Source organism: Hypanus sabinus, chromosome 6, assembly GCF_030144855.1.
Source record: "Hypanus sabinus isolate sHypSab1 chromosome 6, sHypSab1.hap1, whole genome shotgun sequence".
Lineage (NCBI taxonomy): Eukaryota > Metazoa > Chordata > Chondrichthyes > Myliobatiformes > Dasyatidae > Hypanus > Hypanus sabinus.
In genome coordinates, this window is record NC_082711.1 from 128,648,527 (window position 1) to 128,669,569 (window position 21,043).

A 21,043-nucleotide genomic window follows, 5' to 3' on the forward strand; every position below is an offset into this window, starting at 1 on the left:
TTTCATAAAAGCGAAAATCCTCTGGTTAGCAAAAGCAGGTACTAATGTAGGTCTTTAGTAACAGTGAGTTGTCGTAAAGCGAACATTCGAAAAACGGGGGACACCTGTACTCTGATAAGAAATTTACTTTGAGAAGTTAATCAGATAGTCTTCAAAAAGGTTCAAAGGTTCATTTATTATCAAAGTATGTATGCAGTATGCAACTTTGAGATTCATCTTCTGCAGATTAATTTTTCTAAGCAAATGTACAATATTACCTAGAGGCAATTCCGTATTAGTATCCTTATCTTGTCAGGAACTTGAAGCTCTCAACCCCCTCCACCTTAGCAGCTCAGTGCAGATAGGTATGGATACCATCCCTCTTCCAGAAGTCAATGACCAACATTGAGAGAGAGGTTCTTGTCTTGACATCGTGCCTCTAGACTTTGTATTTCCTTCAGTACTCTGATCTCTGTTCAAGAGGAATGATGTCCATATATTTCAGATGTTAATGTTTCTACACTGTCTTTTCAACCATCTACCAATTTGCATCACAGGAGAGGCATTTTTAATTCCATCAAATTCCTACCAATAACTTTTACAGTCCATTTGAAAGAAAATAGAATGTCTTTATGCTGCTGTCTCACTGCTGCAGGAACCTGATTTCAGCCTGACTCCGGTGATGTCTGGTGACTGTGTGGGTTTCCCTCTGGTGCTCCAGTTCCCTCCCACATCCAGAGATGTGTGGGTTGGTAGGTTAGTTGGCCATTGTAAATTGCTCCCTGTGCGTAGGTGAGAAGGAATAGGTGACAGGAAAGTAAGTGCGGCACTGGGATTGATGGGAATGCTCTGTGAGCTGGCATAGACCCAGTAGGCTGAATATGAGAGAAGTGCATAATTGTTGATAGTAGGAACATTTTCTAACCTGAATTGCAGAAAGTTCGTTTAGTGGCATTGAGGCCTTTGTTCTCACAAAATTGTTGTGCACTTCCCACTGCAAACATCAAATACCCAAACTTGTGCAGATTTAATTTTATTGAATCAAGGGATGGAGACAATAATGAAGAAATGGAGATACCTTTGCAAGTTAGGAGGGTGTGAGACTTGGAAGGCAACTTCCATGTGGCGATGTCCCCATGCATTTACTGTCCCTATCCTAGCTGGCAGGGACCATGTATTGGGAAGGTACTGCTAAGGAGTCTTGGTGAGTTGCTACAGTGCATCCTGTAGTTGGTATAAACTACTGTAGGTGTGAGTGAATGGTTATGGATGTGGTCCCTATCAAATGGAATACTATGTCCTGAATGATTTTGAGCTTCTTGAGTGTTGTTGAAGCTGCACTCATCAAGAGACGACAGTATGCTTGACTTGAGTCTTGTAGTTGGTGGCAAGCTTTGGAGAGTCAGGATTCCTAGCCTCCGGTCTGCTCTTATAGGGTCATATAGCACAGTAATGGATCCTTTGGCACAACTGGTCCCTGCTGACCAAGATTCCCATCTAAACTCACCCTATTTATATGCTTTTGGCCCATATCCCTCTGAACGCCTCCCATCCGCCTACACGGCTAGTTACCCTTCAAATGCTGCTACTGTTTCTGCCTATAGCTTTCTCCATCCACCCCCTCCATCCTGACTGCATACCCTAGACACCAAGCACTCTCCGAAAACCTACCCTTCAGATCTCCCCAAACACTTTCCCTCCCACCCCAAACCCATGCACTCCAGTTCTGACATCTCCACCACAAGAAACAGACACCATCGCAACAGTCCCCAGTCTCCCCCTCTCCAGGAAAAACAGACCCAGCCTAATAAATCTCTCCCGACAACTCAATCCTTCCAATCCAGACAAGGTCCCTGTGAAGCTCCTCTGCACCTTTTTAGATTAATCATATGCTTCCTATAGCTTAGTGGTCGCCAACCCGTCAATTACAATCGACTGGTCGATCTTTGAGACTTTCCTAGTAGATCCCGAAAAAAAAAAAAGAAAAATAAGTGCAGAAATGCTGTTGAGAGATTTTTTTCTGAGTTGCAGGGTTTTAGCTGCACCTTTCCTCATTCCCTGTCACACCCACCGTTGAACTTGAGTACACGCAAGATCATCAGTGCCAGGGATCACTGGTTGGCCTCGGGTAACCGGTTGCCTTGTGCGGCTGGCTGGAAGTGCTGTTGCTACTGGCCTGGAGTGCGGGCAGATGGGCGTCACCTCTAAACCTGTTTACCACACTGAATGTTCGTGGGGAACCCGGTGCTAAAATATTCGCAGATGACCTAGTTCGGGCTCAGGGTTTCGTAAGTGGCAGAGCAGCTACCTCACTGCGATCTACTGAAAGTCATCCCTCGAGACAAACTTTTGTTGGCCGATAGATAGCACAAAGAGGGCAGGTGTGCGTTCTGTCGCACTCCTTGCTCAGTCAGTTGCTCTCTCCGGACTGCGATCGCCGTGGCCCCGATATGGGAACAGCCGCACCTGGCCAAGGCGTCTGGCGGCAGGCGGGCGGAAGGCTGTCTAATGAGGCAATGAAGCCTCAAAACTGCTTCGGTACCCTGAGTCCCAGCACCCTGCATTTAAAAACAAGCCCGTTTTAGTTTTTTTCCAGTGGAAAAAACGTGAACAAGCCGGAGAGCAGCTAAATGCTGAGAGCTAAATTGTGGAATAGACTGGACATAAGGAACCCGCTTCGAGTATCGCTATATTCCGGTCGTGCTTAACACCTCCCCCCCCCCCCCCCACCACCCGGCCAGTCGCAAGAATATTGTCAATATTAAACCAGTCCACAGTGCAAAAAAGGGTGGTGACCCCTGGTGTTCATACATCATTTCTAATTCCGGGTTGTGGGGTTTTACTTCCAGTCTTTTCTGCTCCGGTGCGCATGCGTGTAACTAATTGATTTGGGGTCAATCTTGCCTTTCACTAAGGCCAAGGTAGGGGATCTTAAAAAGGTTGGTGACCACTACTATAGCTGGATAAACAGAACTGCGCACAGTACTCCCAAGTGTTGCCTAACCAAACTTTTATACAACTATAAATCAATGTTTCAACTCTTCTACCCAATGCCTCAGCAAGTATGCTATACACTTCACTTACCTGTGTTTCCATTTTCAGAGAATTATATACTTTTACTTTGAAAGCCAACACTCCCCAAGGTCCTGTTGTTCACTGTACAAATCCTGCCCTTGTTTAACTGCATCACTGTGAACTTGTCAGAGTTAAATTCTATCATCTATTCCCTTATCCCCTTTCTTAGTGAGCTATCTTCTGTTGTCAAGGTTCAAAGTAAATTTATTATTAAAGTATATATACGTCACCACATACAACCGTGACATTCCTTTTCTTGTGGGCAATCGCAGTGATTACAAGAAACACAATAGGATCAATGGTCAACAACCAATGTGCAAAAAAAAACTGCAAATACAAAAAGAAAAGGTACTAAATAAATAAACAAACAATAAATATCGAGATCAGGAAATGAAGAGTCCTTGAAAGTGAGTCCAGTTCAGTGATGAGACGAGTGAAGTTATCCACTCTGGTTCAAGAACCCTTTGGTTGTGGAGTAACTGTTCCTGAACCTGGTTGTGCAAGTCCTGAGGCTGCTGTACCACCTTCCTGATGGCAGCAGTGAGAGGAGAACATAGCCTGTATGGTAGGGTGTCCTTGATAGTAGATACTGCTTTCCTGCGACAGCGCTCTGTGTAGATGTGCTCAATGGATGGGAAGGCTTTACTTGTGATGAACTGAGCCATATCCACTGCTTTTTGTATGATTTTCTGTACAAGGACATTTGATATTTCCATACAAGGCTGTGATGTAACCAGTTAATAACCTTACAACTGGCTTCACAATCAACTGTACCACCAATGTTGATGACACTAACATTCTCATCCAAGTCATTAACGCATATATTATCTATAAAAGTATTCACCCACCCCGCCCCCCAGAAGTTTTCAAGTTTTATTGTTTTGCAACTTTGAATCACGTTGGATTTAATTTCCCTTTTTTGACGCTGATCTATAGAAAAGACTGTTTCATGTCAAAGTGAAAACAGATCACTACAAAGTGATCCAAGTTAATTACAAATACAAAACACAAAATAATTTCAAGAGTATTCACCCTCTTCAAGTCAGTATTTAGTAAATGCACCTTTGGCAACAATGAAAACCTTGAGTCTGTATGGCTAGGTCTCTGTCAGCTTTGCACATCTGGACACTGCAATTTTTCCCCATTCTTCTTTACAAAACTGCTCAATTTCTGTCAGATTGCATGGGGGTTGTGAGTGAACAGCCTTTTTCAAGTCCAGCCACAAATTCTCAATTGGATTGAGGTCTGGACTCTGACTTGCCACTTCAAGACATTAACTTTGTTGTTTTGGGTCATTGTTTTGCTGGAAAACAATCTTCTCTGAGGTTGTAGTTCTCTTGCAGACTGCATCAGGTTTTCTTCCAGAATTTCCCTGTATTTTGCTACTTCCATTTTACCCTCTACCTTCATAAGCCTTCCAGGACCAGCTGCAGTGAAGCATCCCCACAGCATGATGCAGCCACCACCATACTTCATGGTAGTTTTGGTGGTAGAAATCAGAGGGTGTTACAGGAGTTGCTGTTCAGATTGGAGTACTGTCACCTGCAATGTGCTGCAGGCATTGGTGCTAAGTCCTCTGCTGTTTGTCATACGAGGCATTTTTGATGTGTGGCGTTTGGCTCATACCAAACAAAGCATTTAGTCTGATGGCCAAGAAGCTCAAGTTTGGTTTCATTAGACCATAGAACTTTCTTCCAGCTGACTTCAGAGTCTCCCACATGCCTTTTAACAGTGGTTTTCTCTTTGGCACTCTCCCATAAAGCTGCGGCTGGTGAAGCACCTGGGCAACAATTATATGTCCAGTTTCTTCCATCTCAGCCACTGAAACTTGTAACTCCTCTAGAGTCGCCATTGGTTTCTTGGTGGCCTCCCTCACTGGTCCCCTTCTTGCACGGTCACTTAGTTTTGAGGATGGCCTGCTCTAGGCATGTGTACAGCTGTGCCATATTATTTCCATTTCTTGATGATTGACTTAACGTGCTCCAAGGGATACTCAGTGACTTGGGAATTTTCTTGTATTTATCTCCCAATTTGTGCTTTTCAATAACCTTTTTTATGGAGTTACTTGGAATGTTCTTTTGTCTTTGTGGTGTAGTTTTTGCCAGGATACTGACTCACCAGCAGTTGGACCTTCCAGATACAGGTGTATTTTTACTACAGTCTATTGGAACACCTTGACTGCACAGTGATCTCAATTTATCTAAATATGTGACTTTTAAAACAAGTTGGCCCACCAGTGATGATTTGGTGTGTCATATTAAAGGTGTGGGGGTGGATACTTATGCAATCAAGTACTTTGTGTTTTTTATTTCTAATTAATTTAGATCACTTTGTAGAGATCTGTTTTCACTTTGACATGAAAGTCTGTTGATTAGTGTCAAAAAAAGCCAAATTAAATCCACTGTCATTCAATGGAGTAAAACAATAAAAGATGAAAACCTCTGGAGGGAGGGGGGGGTGAATAATTTTTATAAATACCATATGACAAACAGCAGAGGACTTAGCACCAATGCCTGCAGCACATTGCAGGTGACAGTACTCCAATCTGAACAGCAACTCCTGTAACACCCTCTGATTTCTACCACCAAGCCAATTTTGTATTAAATTTGCCTACACAGCCTGGATGTTGTAGGAGGGTGTGTAGGAAAATGTCATCCAGATTAGGGGGCATCTGCCAAAGGAGAGATTAGGCAAATATGGACCACACTCCCTGAAGTGGTGAAGGCTGAGGGGAGACCCAGCAAAAGTTTACAAGACTGTAAGAGGCATAGATTTTGTATATATTGTGTATATTGCTACCCCAGTACAGCTTCTGGATAGTGGTAACTTCCAGGATATGGAGAGTAATTGATTTAGTGGTGGTAATCCAGTGGTATGTGATAGCTGGATTTTACCTTGTGGAATATCGTCACTGCCTAACATATGGCATGAATAGTTCCTGCCACCCATGATCCCAGGTCTGGCTACATTTGGATGAGGAGTGCTTCATTCTCGACTTCCTAATCAGAAGACAACTATCTGTGTGGATTGGTGATGATATCTCCTCACTGATTATCAACACTGGCTCACCTCTATACCCATTACTGTGTGGCACAGGATTGAAAGAAGCTATGGAAAGCTGTAAAATCAGTCATCTTCATCTTGGATACAACCCTCAGTAGCATCCAAGACATCTTCAAGGAGTGGTGTCTCAGAAAGATGGCATCTATTATTAAGGATCCCATCACCCAGGGCATGCCCTCTTCTCATTGTTAACATCAGGAAGGAGGGGAGGTGCAAAAACCTGAAGTCAGACACTCAGTGATTCAGGAACAACTTCTTCCCCTCTGACATCTGATTCCTAAATGGATATTGAACCCATGAACACTAACCCACTTTCTTAAAATAAAATTTCTGTTTTTGCACTATTTTAAATCTGTTATATATACTTTGACTTTATTTTTTTTCTTTCTATGTTATCATGAACTACTGCCACGAAGTTAACAAGTTTGACGACACATGCCGATGATAGAAAACCAGATTCTGATCCATTACTGGAGGAGTTGCTGTCCAAGGGTCAGGACCAAGATCTTGCTTGGGAGTTGGGGTTATGGTGAAGGGGAAGGAGAGTCTGGTCACCGTGTCTGATTGGAGACTTTGCCACAGATCTTCTAGTGCAAGTGCTCCCACGGTGTTGATGTTCAAAGATCAAAGTACTATACATGCTACCATATACTACCTTGAGACATTCACTTTCAGGCATCATAAACAAAGACTGGCAATAACCTATGTGCAAAGGGAGACAAACTGTGCAAATTCTGTAAATAATAGAGAAAAAATAATACTGAGAATATGAGGGGTCCTTGATAGTGAGTAAAGTCTGTAGGTCAAAGAATCAGTTCAAAGCTGTGGTGAGTGAAGTTATCCATGCCAGTTCAGGAGCCTGATGGTTGTAGGTTAATAACTGTTGCTGAACTAAGTGGTGTGGGAATTTGGGCTTTTTTCCCTAATGCCTGAAGATAGTAGCAAGAAGAGCATTGTCTGGATGGTGGGATTCATTGAGGCAGCATTCCATGTAAATGTACTCAGTGGTGGGGAAGGCTTTGCCCATGCCCAACCACCACTTTCTCTAGTGTTTTCCTGTTCCTGGGCCATGATGCAGCTAGTTAGGATACTTTCCATCTTTAGGAGTTTGACACAGTGTTAGGTGATATGTTGAATCTTTATTAACTTCAAAGAAGGTAGAAGTGTTGTTGTTCGCGATGGCATTTATATGCTGGTCCCAGGACATTTCCTCTGACGTGATAACACCAAGGAATTTAAAGCTACTGACACTCTCTACCTTAATGTCGCAGTTTTGCTGACATTGAGCGAGAGGTTGTTGTTGTGGCATTCAATCAGATCTCCGATCTCCCTCCTATAGGCTGATTCATCACCACCTTTAATTTGGCTGACAACAGCAAACTTAAATACAGCATTGGAGTCACAGAGTATAAAATGAGTAAAACGGGACTAAGCAGACAGCATCGTGGTGCACTCGTGTTAATGATGATTGTGGAGGTGTCGTTGCCAATGCATGCTTACTGGGGTCAGCTAGTGAGAAAATCAAGGATCCAGTTGCACAGAGTAGTATCAGGGCCCAGGTCATGGAGCTTGCTGTGATTCAAGGGGATGATAACATTGATTGCTGAGCTGCAGTCAATGAAGAGCATTCCACATGTTCCAGCGCTGAGTGAAATGACATCCACTGCTGACCTGTTGTGATGGTAGGTAAATTGATGCAGATGACTTCTCAGGCAGGATTGAAATGTTTCATGACCAACTTTTCAAAGCACTTCATCACAGTAGATGTAAGTGCTACTGGATATTGAGAAAGGTAGCCACGTTGTTCTTGGCTGCCGAAGTGAGAGGTTGAAGAAGTCCATAAACATTACCGTCAGTTGATTAGCACAGGTATTCAGTACTTGGCAGGTATGCCATGTGGCTCAGATGCTTTCCCTGGATTCACTCTCCTGAAATATACTCTCATGGTAGCATCAGAGACTGAGATCACAGGGTTGTCAGGGACTGGTGGTTTGTGAAAGTTCCACCATGTCACCTTGGTGAAAAGGAGTATTAAAGACAGAGCTTATCTGAAAGAAAAACCTCATTGTCATTTATATTGCAACAAGAAAATCTGTAGATGCTAGAAATCTGAGCAACACACACAAAATGCTGAAGGAACTTAGTAGTTGGGCAGCGCCTATGGAAAAAAGTACAGCTGATGTTTCAGGCTGAAATGCTTCGGCAGTACTGGAGAAAAAAAGCTGAGCTGTAGATTTGAAAGCTGGGGCGGGGGAGAGAGAGAAATGCCAGGCGATCGGTGAAACTGGGAGGGGGAGGGATGAAGCAAAGAGCTGGGAAGTTGATTGGTGAAAGAGACAGAAGGCCGTGGAAGAAAGATAAAAGGACCAAAGGAAGGTGATGGGTGGGCAAGGAGATAACATGAGAGAGGGGCAAGGAGGTGGGAAATGGTGAAGGGCAGGGGGTATTACTGGAAGTTTGAGAAATCAATGTTGGTGCCATTAGGTTGGAGGCTCCCCAAATGGAATATAAGGTGGTGTTCCTCCAATCTAAATGTGACCTTTTCATGTCAGTAGAGGAAGCCATGGTTGGACTTATTGGAATGGGAGGGGGAAATGGAATAAAATGGGTAAGCTGTGGGAGATCCTGATTGTTCTGGTGGACAGAGCATAGATGCTCGGTGAAGCAGTCTCACCAATATACCAGGGATAGGGTTCCTCTCGTCCTCACCTACCACCCCACCAGCCTCCATATCCAGCACATAATTTTCAAAACTTCTGCCACCTCCATATGGAAACCACCACCAAACACATCTTTTCTCACCCCCCCCACCATTTTGCTTTCTTCAGGAATCGCTTCCTACGTGACTCCCTTGTCCATTTGTCCCTCCCCACTGATCTCCCTCTTGGCACTTAGCCTTGCAAGCGGAACAAGTGCTACACTTGCCCCTATACCTCCTCCCTCACTATCATTCAGGGCCCCAAACAGTCCTTCCAGGTGAGGCAATGGTGTTGGGGTCATTTACTGTGTTCAGTGCTCCCGGTGAAGCCTCCTGTATATAGGTGAGACCCGATGTAGATCATCTATGCTCCGTCCGCCAGAAGAAGCAGGATCTCCCAGTGACCACCCATTTTAATTTCACTTCTCATTCCTATTCCAATATGTCCATCCATGGCCTCCTCCACAGTCATGATAAGGCCATGCTTACGTTGGAGGAACGTCACCTTATATTCCGTTTGGGTAGCCTCCAACCCGATGGCACAAACATCAATTTCTCAAACTTCCAGCAATGCCTAGGCCCCCCTTCACCATTTCCCATCCCTTTTTCCCTCTTTTATTTTACCTCCTTGCCCACCCACCATCTCCCTCTGGTGTTTAACCCCCCCCCCCCCCCTTTTTTCTTCCATGGCCTTCTGTCTCTTTCACCAATCAACTTCCCAGCTCTTTGATTCATCCCTCCCCCTCCAAGTTTCACCTACGACTGGTGTTTCTCTCTCCCCTCCCCACCTTTCAAATCTACTCAACTTTTTTCCTTCAGTCCTGCCAAAGGGTTTCGGCCCAAAACATCGAATTTGCTTTTATCCATTGATGCCGCCTGGCCTGCTGAATTCCTCCAGTATTTTGTGTTTGTTGCTGTCATTTAATGTTGTTTGGTTTTGCTTTGCAGGTTTTTAAACCCTGCCACAGTTACTGAGATTTCAGGTTTAGTCTGGAATTGCTACTGATGTGGAGGGAGTTCCAGGATTTTAACCCTGAGAGTCATTGAATTGTACAGCACCTTTGGCGCAGCGTCAGTGCTGATTAAGATGTCTGCCTGAGCTATTTCCATTTGCCCTCCATTATGTATCCTATCCCTGTACCCACCCGGGAAAAGACTAAATTAATTACATCAATATCAGGACCATAAAAGCTTCATATTTTGACTCCAAATTCTTTTCACTATGTACAAGGCAAAAATCAAGAGCCTGAAAGAATATCCCCCCCGTCTGGATGAAACACCCTGCTTGACTGAATCTCTGCCATCTCAGTAAGACTTAATTCCCTCCAGCATAGCGTCGCATTGGCTGCAGGGTATACCTTGTGCAAAATGCACTACAGTTACTTGGCAAAGCTTCCCTGACAGCAACTCCCAGACCATGATCTTCATCACCAAGAAGCAAAAGGACACCAGGGGACACCACCACCTACAAGTTTCCCCTCCTACACACACCCTGCCAACTAGGATAACTTTTCCCAGTCTTTCATTATCAATTGTTCTTCCCCAACAAAACTGTTGGTGTATCTTTATCAGAAGGACTGCACTGGTTCAATCAATCACCACCTTATAAAAGGATGGTAAATGCTGCCTTTATCCTATAAATGAACTTGGGTGGGGGAAAAACAGTTTAGCTCCTTTATCAATGTTCTTCCTTTCATTGCATCATTAGAAGTGACAATCATTAATGAGCCATTGTTCATTTCCATTTTCAGCGTAGAAGATGAAATGGTTAATTCCCTTGCACAGTGAGAACCAGTCGATCTCTTACATTAATGAGCAATTGTTCGTTCTCATTATCAGTGTAGAATAGTGGTCGCCAACCCGTCGATCTTGGAGACTTTCCCAGTAGATCCCCCCCCCCCCCAAAAAAGAAAAATAAATACACAAATACTGTTGAGAGATTGTTTCTAGGTTGCGGGGTTTTAGTTCCGTTCTTTCTGCCCATTGTGCATGCATGTAGCTCCCCCTCACCTCCCGCGGCACTACAGTGACTTCAGTGGTCCCCAACCACTGGGCTGGAGGAAACGATACGAGTCAGCTGCACCTTTCCTCATTCCCTGTCACGCCCACTGTTGAACTTGAATACATGCGAGGTCATTACCCAAGCGCGCCAGGGATCACTGGTTGGCCTCGGGTAACTGGCTGGCGGGAAGTGCCGATGCTACCGGCCTGGAGTGCGGACAGACGGGTGCTGCCTCTGAAGCTGTTTAGCACTCCGAATGTTCATGGGGAACCCGGTGTTAAAATATTCGCAGACCTCATTCAGGCTCAGGGTTTCATAAGCAGCAGAGCAGCTATCTTGCTGTGAACTACTGAAACAAACTTTTGTCGGCCGATAGATCCTACAAGGGGGGCGGGTACACGTCCTAATGCACTCCTCGCTCAGTCAGTCGCTGTCTCTGGACTGCGACCGCCGCACCTGGCCAAGGCGGCAGGCAAGCGGGTGGGAGGCTGGAGTTTGGGCCCGGAGCTTGTCTGATGAGGCAATGAAGCCCTCAAAACTGCTTCGGTACCTTGAGTCCAAGCACCCCGCATTGAAAGACAAACCTGTTGAGTTTTTTTCCGGCAGAAAAAAACATAAGCAAACGGGACAGCAGCTGAGAGCCACGTCAACTAAATTGCAGAATTGACTGGACGTAAGGAACCCCCTTCAAGTATCACTGTATTCCCGTCGCGTTTAACACCCACACCACCACCCCCCGTTGGCCAGTCCGCAAGAATATTGTCAATATTAAACCAGTCTGCAGTGCTAAAAAAAAGGGTGGTGCTCCCTGGTGTTTATACATTATTTCTACTTCCGGGATGCGGAGTTTTACTTCGGGTCTTTTCTGCCTGGTGCGCATGCGTGTAACTAATAGATTTGGAGTTGGATCTTGCCTTCACTAAGGCTGAGGTAGGGGATCTTGGGCATAAAAAGGTTGGTGACCACTAGTGTAGAAGATGAAATGGTTCATTCCCTTACACAGTGAGAACCAGTCAATGATCTGATTAATTGACTGATTAGTAGTAAATAAGCTGTGCATCTCAGTAATCCAGGTAATATCCATGTCCCTCAGTGGAGGCAAACCTTTATCTCACGGACAGTTAGAAGGGGCAACAAATGTTTTCCTGCCAGTGAGGCATGGCGAATTAAGGAGTAAAAATAATTTTGAGGGTTGATGGCTGTCTCAAGGAATTAGGTAGCTTGTGTTGTAAGTATTAGCTCTGCCAATCAGAAGCAAATACTCAGCTGTAATCCTAACACACAAACTGCAAGGTGACTGCAGGGAGGCTGAAGTAACTACTGGGATAGAGATAGCTTAGATGTCCCAGTTAAGGTGCTGTAAGGATGCACAGGAATGGAATGAAATAGTTTATGGTTCAACTTTGGTTTTATGAATGTATAATTTAAAATGTACATTAACGAAGTGTTCTGTGACTTTACCATAATTGTCCTTGTGAATAATCAAGCTGTATTACAATAATTTTTAGCCAGCAGGCCCTGGCTCTGGAATTAAAGATAAGTTGGAGTACCCAGTGGTGCAGGTGAGTTGGACCGATGCCACAGTGTATTGCCAGTGGAAGGGGATGCGATTGCCCACAGAAGAAGAGTGGGAGTTTGCTGCTCGGGGAGGTCTGGAAGGTAGGAACTCACAGCGCTGACGCTAGTTTTAATTTTCAACAGCATGTTTGATTTCATCAGAAACTTTGTTAAGCAGTTGACAGTGCAATCAAAAATAAATCTGAAATAAACAGGAGCTGCTGGAAAACTCAGCAGTTCCCGCAGCATATTTTGGGTTTTAAAAAAAACCCTAAATTTTCAAATCAAAGGCCTTCCATTGGAACCAGGTTTTAAGTTGCTGACAAAGGAAGTGGGTGGTAGGACAAGAGGGATGGTTTATGATGGAGTTGACGAGTGTAGAAATGAAATGAAGGCTTTGTGAAAGTGAGTGCCCACTAGGTTAAAGAATGAGAAAAGACATGGAGGAGGTGTGAAAGGAAAGAAATAAATATATGAAATAAAAACAGAACAGGCTAAAGAATTCAGCAGGGCAGGCAGCATTTGTACAGAGAGAGAGAACTGATGTTTCAGGTTGATGAAAGATAGAAACATAGAAAACCTACAGCCCAATACAGGCCCTTTGGCCCACAAAGTTGTACCGAACATGTCTCTACCTTAGAAATTACTAGGCTTACCTATAGCCCTCTCTTTTACTTTAGAACTTTAGATCTTTAGAACAATGAATGGATATTTACTACCAATGGCAGGAGTTTGCTTTAAATGAATGTGTGAAATTGCCAGCAGAAAATAATCTTTTAAAACAGTATAAATGTTGGAAGGGTGAGGCACAAAGCTGGAATGGTGATTGTAAGAAATTGCCCAATTTGTAGAGTCCAGCAGCTTGTGATATGGTGGGTTAAAAGATGTGGTGTTGGTCTTGACCTCTGCTGGAATTGGCTTAAGGTTGAGAGGTCAGTGGAGTGAAGAATTAAAGTGGCTGCCATCTGAAACACAGTCACGTCTACAGCCTTTCTCCAGGGCTGTTGCAGTCTGATGTGGGCTTTCCTGATATAGAGGAGATTGGACTGTGTACACAAGTTTACTAATGTTGAAATGATTCTCCTCAATTGAGAATACATGTAATGGTGTTAATATTTCCCACCTGGCAATCATGGAGTTGTACAGCATGGAAAGCTTCATTTATCCCAGAGCTGCCTATTTGAAAGCTTTTTTTCTTATTACAATAAGAAAGAATTTGGCCCACCAAGTCAGTGGCAAGTCTTTCCTCTTTATTTTTCCTACAGTCCTGCAACCTATTCGCTCTCATATTGCCATCAAATTCCCTTTGATTCATTTTCCATTTACCTGCATAAGGACCAGTTTATAGTGATAGTTAACTACCAGTTCATGGGTTGTGTGAGGAAACTGGAACAGCTGGAGGAAACCCAAATGGTCCCAGGGAGAATATGTAAATCTGCAGCACTCCCATCAGGAACGCATTGTTCTGCACAATCTCTCATGCTGTCCAACCCAGACCACAGTCACTCAGCCCATTCGCTTAAATCTATGTCACTGATTGATGACCCGTGCCCACTCCCCTCCCCTTCCCTGTCCCCCTCTCCCCCAATTCTTGCCTCAACCTACCTCTTTCTGTCCCTTTCAAAATCCTGTCCTCCACCCTCTTCTCCCCTATTTAACCTGCAACCTTGTTGTTTGGAACAGCTGGAGTTTGATGTGGGCACTTGGCTGATTCAGTGTGAGCAGCTGTATTGCTATTCCTTTGCAGTTCTCAGCGGCACTCTGGTCACCATATTCAGGAAAATGGTCCACTTGCATTGTTGCAGGATACCCATTGCGATCCTCCAGCATTTAATGCCTGCAGTGTAGTTTAACACTTCAGTAGAAGCTTGTGAATTTCTAGGCCATACACTTTGCTCTGTAATTGAAAAATTATATTTCTTTCATCTTTGTTTTCAGGTAAAATATATCCATGGGGAAACAAGTTTCAGCCTAATCGCACAAATCTTTGGCAGGTATTATTTTGAGTGATATTGGCTGTAATTGGAACCTGAGAAAATTCTGTGTGTTACCCATAGAGAATTGAGCATTAAAGGTCATTATGGATAGTTCCTGGTGCAGGGAGTGTGATGTCTACCTCACCCCTGGAGCTGATGACTCAAGCTGGCATACAACAACTTGCGTCTCTTGCCCAGGTTGCAATTCTCATAAGCTTGTTCAGATAATGAACAATGTCAGACTGTTTGACCATTGGACATACAGCAAATCATAGACTGGGAGTCAGTAGCAGACAACTGTAGTGTGCTGTCAATCCCATTTGCAATCCTAGTTCTCATGCTTCTCATTCTTCAAAATTCCTGAATATACTTAGACTCTTTCTGTTTGCTCCTGGAGGGATTGTAATGAACCTTGGTAGTTTCACCTTCCTGAAGATCAGAACTGTATTCCAGATACCATCTCATTGAAATCCTGAACAACTTAAGGCCACCAGTTTGACTCATACTTCTCCTTGAATCATAATACACCTGCAAAAAAAACTTAACTATTTACTGTCCTAATCATTTTTTGTATTAGCGTATTACCCTTTCATGTTTCATCCACTAAAAATGTCCAAATCTCAAAATTCCTGGAGCCATTACTTCTGATTCCTTGTTCTTACAACCAAAGTGAGTTGCCTCCTAGTTCCCCACATAATGCTGCACTGATTATTGAAGGTTCTTGGGCTCAAGAGGACTCGAAGGAGAAAAGCACATGCTGAGTAACTATGGCTGACTGATCTACTGTTAGTGGTGAGCAGTTGTTGAAAGTGGTTCAGAGTGTCAAGCACCTATTTGCTACATCTTATAACACACAACAGTTAACTCAGTGGATCAATCATAAATGAGTGTATTTTACTGGCAATAAGGGAAGACAGCATAGTCACTCCTTTATACACAGGTACTGCTACTGTGCCTCAGTTGAAGGTCAGTGCGCATTCTGTTTGCTTAATCATTATATTGGCATTCTTCCAGTAATGCAATTGCTGGTCTGCAGTTTGTCAAGGACTCAGGTTCCATTGGCATTGTGTTGCACGAACACTTTTAGCAAAACACTAAGCTGCAATACAGGTTCCATTTTGTTACAGACAAAAATGCCACTTTGCTACTGCAATAAAGTAAATTTCCACAAGTGGAGCAGGTACTTGAATGTGGTTAGCATGGATGTTCCTCAGTATTCTGTGGGGTTAATGAGGTGGATTGATGAGCATCAGGGGCTGTGTACAGTGGGGTTCTGTGTTATCTGCTGAAGAAAATCGGTCAGATTGGTCAGACAACGTTGGTTGCCTTTGATCAGATCCTGCTTTCCAAGAGATCATTAATCCTGTTGCGCAGAAAAGTTATCCATTAACTTCCTTACTACTGATATTGGGCTCCATAATTAAACTACTTTTCCCTGCTACCTTTCTTTAAATGCAGGACCACATCATCCCTTTTCCAGTCATCTGTTTTCTAACTTGTGGCTTGCAAAGACTTAAAAAAAAATTCCAGCCGGAATCAAAGCAATCTCTTCCCTTGCCCTGTGTTTGCTTTTACTAACTTTTAATGTTCATATGCATAAAATGACTTTATAGTTTTCTCATGTGTTACACATTTGTGCTTTCCAATTTTCTTTCTGAATCTATTTACTACAGGGAAAATTTCCAGATCAGGACACAGCAGAAGATGGTTATCACGGTGCATCTCCAGTAAATGCCTTTCCACCACAGAATCCCTATGGTGAGGTGCTATTTACTCTCTGCCTCTGGAATATTTTTACAAACTTTACAAAAGAATGTTATCACAAATCTTTACTCATCCGTACAGAGGCCAAAGGGCCTGTACTGTCAGTAATGTCCTTGCATTGTTCTCTTGCTTTCAGTATTTCGTAGTCCCTGACATACCCCTCCCATTCCTCAAATGTAAAACTGTTTAAATTAAATGTGTTGATGTTGTGGTTTATTGAAATGTTCTTTAAAATGAAGTGTTTTTATACTTTTTATATGAAGTTCACATTTTGGTGGCTGTGCTAAGTTTGAAAGTGATGTATAATTTGGACCTTCTGTGCTCTGCACTCAGGCCTGTATGACATGCTGGGAAATGTATGGGAATGGACTGACTCAGAGTACATCCGAAAAGGCCAATCGGTAAAGGTTGGACCTCAGAAGATGTATGTTCTGCGTGGATCCTCGTGGATTGACAGTGTCGATGGATTGGTTAATCATAAAGCACGGGTCACGAGCAGGTAAAAGTCAACTGCCATAAAACAGTGCTCTGACTTTGATCTTTTGCACTCTGTTGCCCTGCCAGTGCTGGGTATGTGTGCAATTCTATGAACACTAAGCATCCTTTATCTTTTCTCAGTGTGATCACTGTTGGATGGTTTGAAAATCTTTTGAATTGTTCTTGTACTTTGAAACTCCCAGGCTTTTTTGTTTTTTTTTCTTTAACTAATGGCAACTCAAAAGCTCTTTTCGCAGACATAAAGTAAAGCACATAGATGAAGCCAGATCTTGAACCTTGGTCAAATCCAGGGCTCAGCATGTGCTATGTGCTCCTGACCTTTAACTGATTTCCGGGGATTATTGCCCTTGAAAAGCTGGTGGGTCTTGTGAAGGTGCTTCTGTACAGAGCTGGAGGACCATTAAAGCACATTGACCATTGCTGGTGACAGCAGGACAAGGTTGGGGGGGGGTGGGGGGATCAAACCAGGTGACGATTTTCAGGCAAGGTATTGCCATGTGCCAGCTGCCTTTGTTCTTCCTGGCAGCAGAGGTTGTGGGTTGGGACTGTGTCTTTGAGGAAGTCAGTGCAGACAGCGGCTGCACTATGCTGATGGTGGACAGAGTGCAAGTGTAAGGAGAAAGAGAGCATCCTGAACAAGTGATTTTCTTCTGCATTTATTTGAAATATGCCCAGCTGAGAGAACAGATGCTGAGGTTTGGTTCATCTTGTGAAAAAGGTCAAATGTTGGCTGATGTAATACACCAGGAGAGACAACTGGCATTAAGTCTTGGATATTTGGTGGAATAGTATCTGCAGTCTCTCTGAAACGGGCTAAGATGCAGTCACTGCATAGACTGAAGGGCAGTTTGCTTTTAAACAGTAGCACATCTTCCCGACAGCATGTTTGTGAGATGGGTGATCAGGCTACACAAATCATTTCATCCAGTGCCAGCTCAGTATATGGTTGTTCTCTGTTATTCTTTGGACTTACCGTGTGCAGAACATTAAAATGGTAGCTATAAACTAATTTCCATCTTTGTTTTCAGAATGGGAAATACTGCAGACTCGGCTTCGGATAATCTCGGATTTCGATGTGCTAAAAGTCTGGCTCCATCTCATCATAAGCAAAAAGAAAAAAATAAAACTGAACTCTGACAGAATTGAAAAAGTGCAAAAGTAATGTGTATTTTTGTGTATTTGCAACAATCTAACCAAGACTGAAAGTGAAAGTTACAGATGTGGAACGTGATAATGCAGTTTTTTTGTATGTGATAAAATTTGGATATTTAAAAAAAAATGGAAAGGGAAATTAAATTTTACTTTGCAAAATATGGAAAAATTGTATTTCAGAAGATGTATTTATTCTTGGCTCTAAACTGAATTCGCTATTCTCGTGGACACATAATAAACTATCCTGTGAACAGCTCACATTACATACCATCACAGTGCTGTACAGCACAAAAACAGACTCGTGTGACCAACTTCACACTAACCATGATGCCTATTTATTTGCCTGCATTAAGCCTGTATCGCTCTATCCCTTTCCTATCCAAGTACCTGCTCAAATACCTTCTTAAACTTTGAAAATGGGCTTGCCTCTACATCTCCTCTGCCAACGTGTTCCAACCATTCATCACACTGTGTTGAAAAACCTCAAATCTCTTTAAAATTTCTCCCCTTTAACCTTGAACCTGTACCCTCTAATTGTGGATTATCCTTCTGTGCCCCTAATGATTTTATAAACCTCCATAAGATCACCCCTCACCAGTGAGAATAACCCGACTCATTACAGTGAGATTAGCCGGACTGTCCAGTGGCCCCCTGTAACTACAGCCCTGTATTCCAGGCAACTTCCTGGTGAATCTCTCCTGCATTTTTTCCTTAGCTGCCACATCCCTCCTGCAGTGCGGTGACAGGAACTTTACACAGTACTCCAAATGCAGTCTAACCAGAGTCTAAGGCCGATGCAACACGATGTCCCAACGTGTACTCAGTGTTACAGTCAATGAATGCAAGCATGCCAAGTGCCTGTTTCTCTACCCTGTCCACCTGTGTCACCATTCTCAGGAAGCATCCCAAATACTTTCTATGTTCCTAAAATCCATGCCATTTACACCATGTGTTCTACCAGAGTTTAAAATCCAAAAGAGCATCACCTTGCATTTGCCTGCATTACATTACATCTGCCACTCTCCACCTCAGTTTACACCTGTTCTATGTACCTTTGCACAACCGTCCTCACTATCTACAAGTATAATAATTTTCAGGTTGGCTGCAAATTTACTAATCAGACCATCATCCTCACACATTCTGAACAACCAAGCCCAGCACTGAGCCCTGTAGTGATATAGACCATAAGGCATAGGAGCAGAATTAGGCCATCTGGTCTTTCGAGTCCACTCAGACCTCCAATCATGGCTGATCCTTCTTTCTCCTCCTCAACCCCAGTTCCCAGCCTTCTCCCCGTAACCTTTGATGCCATGTCCAATCAAGAACCTATCAATCTGTCCCTTAAATACACCCAACGACCTGGCCTCCACAGCTGCATTTGGCAATAAATTTCACAAATTCACCACCCTTTGGCTAAAGAAGTTTCTCTGTATCTCTGTTTTAAATGGGCGCTCCTCTATCCAGAGGCTATGCCCTCTTGTCCTAGACTCTCCCACATAAGAAACATCCTTTCCACATCTACTCAGTCTAGGCCTTTCAACATTCGAAAGATTTCAATGATAACCCCCCTCACCCTGCTGGATTCTAGTGAGTACAGACTCACAGCTATCAAATGTTCCTTGTATGATAACCTTTTCATTCTTGTAATCATCCTTGTGAACCTTCTCTGGACCCTCTCCAATGCCAGCACATCTTTTCTAAGATGAGGGGCCCAAAACTGCTCACAATACTCAAGGTGAGGCCTCACCAGTGCCTCATAAAGCCTCAGCATCTTGTATTCTCTTGTAAGCTCTTGTATTCTAGACCTCTTGAATGCTATCATGGCATTTGCCTTCCTCACCACTGACTCAACCTGCAAGTTAACCTTCCGTGTGTTCTGCACAAGATCTCCGAAGTCCCTCTGCATCTCAGATTCCTGGGTTTTCTCCCCGTTTAGAAAACAGTCTGCACGTTTATTTTTACTACCAAAGTGCATGACCAAAAGCCTTTTTGGTCCTTTAGTGCCCTATAGAGCCCAGCACTGATTGCTGTAGTGAGCCACTTGTTACAGATTTTCAGTCAGAGAAACGGCCAGATGGCAACTCTTGGACACCACCTCATATATACCCCTGGACAGTGCCCCTCTGGCCCTTGGGTGTCATGCAAACTAAATTAACGATATCTAAATAAACTAATCTCTTCCACCTAAACATAGTGCATTCTAGGCACCCATCACTCTGAGTAAAACAAAACTTGCCCTGCATATCTCCTTTGAATTTACACCTGTAACCCTCTCACCATAGGCTTGTAATGAGTTAGCTATCACTGTGAATGCAAACTAGCAGCAGCATTACTCTACAATGCATGAGGAACAACAATGAAAAGGCCATTTCCAGTAAATAATCGGGTCTAGGATAGATATTATTTGGGTAAACACTAGAAATCATAAAAGTTCGAGTGTTTCTTCCAAGGGAAAATAAGATAACTAACTGTATGAATCCTAACATCCCTGTGTAAATTTAGTGTTCTCCAGAAAGCAATAATTTAGCTCACATCATTATAAATAGATTGAAATCATATTGACAAAATATTTAAAACTATAACAAAATAAAGAAAAAGGCCCATCATTTTATTTATATATATCTCTATATCATGCACATAATTGTTCCCGTTTGTGTCACTTTGTTTACTCATGGTACTGAGGCAGTTCTGCACTGAAGGACTGGTCCAAGCAAAAACCAAAATAAATAAACTTCCACACATCAAAGGAAAAAGGCATCAAGCTTTTACCGTTGTGTGCTGGCTGGCTGAAAGTTCTCCGCAGTGTTACGTACCCCATAACTGGGTCACTTACCAGCAAAGATAGAGAAGTCTGATGGTACTATTTTTAACAGTATTTATTGATAAAAATACACAAAAATAATATCAATGCAAACATACAGATAATCTACGTCATCAATACTAAATCTAAAAGCGCGGGTATAATAATAATAAGAAATAGCTCTATCGTTGTCTAGGGGATAATGTATTGTCCGATGGAAATATAAAAGTCACTTTAGTTCATTCAGGCTGCAGCCTTTGGTTGGAGTCGAAGAGACAGATGTTTTAAACTTGCCGGCTTTTCCTTTTTATGATGTCGCTCCTTCGAGAGTTCCGTTTTTGTAGTCGGACCTTTTAGCTAAGCCGTTCCGTGGAAAACACGTCATCCGGGCAAGGATGGACACACATACGAGTCTCCACCGGCTGTCGCTATTAAACGCTGTCATGGGATTTCTAGCGTTTCTCCTAGTGCGTCTAAAG

General features: G+C 43.2%; 1 protein-coding gene across 2 annotated transcripts in view; it reads left to right on the forward strand.

Moving 5' to 3' along the window:
- sumf2 (sulfatase modifying factor 2) overlaps nucleotides 1-17,938 on the forward strand; it is a 44,372-nt gene extending 26,434 nt beyond the window's left edge. For both annotated transcript variants that reach the window (XM_059972918.1, XM_059972919.1), the window contains exons 5-9: nucleotides 12,326-12,476; nucleotides 14,313-14,368; nucleotides 16,024-16,108; nucleotides 16,448-16,613; nucleotides 17,641-17,938. In XM_059972918.1, the coding sequence (XP_059828901.1) occupies nucleotides 12,326-12,476; nucleotides 14,313-14,368; nucleotides 16,024-16,108; nucleotides 16,448-16,613; nucleotides 17,641-17,749 (567 nt within the window). In that variant the 3' untranslated portion in view covers nucleotides 17,750-17,938. The remainder of the gene's footprint in view (nucleotides 1-12,325; nucleotides 12,477-14,312; nucleotides 14,369-16,023; nucleotides 16,109-16,447; nucleotides 16,614-17,640) is intronic.
- Nucleotides 17,939-21,043: the final 3,105 nt, after the last annotated feature.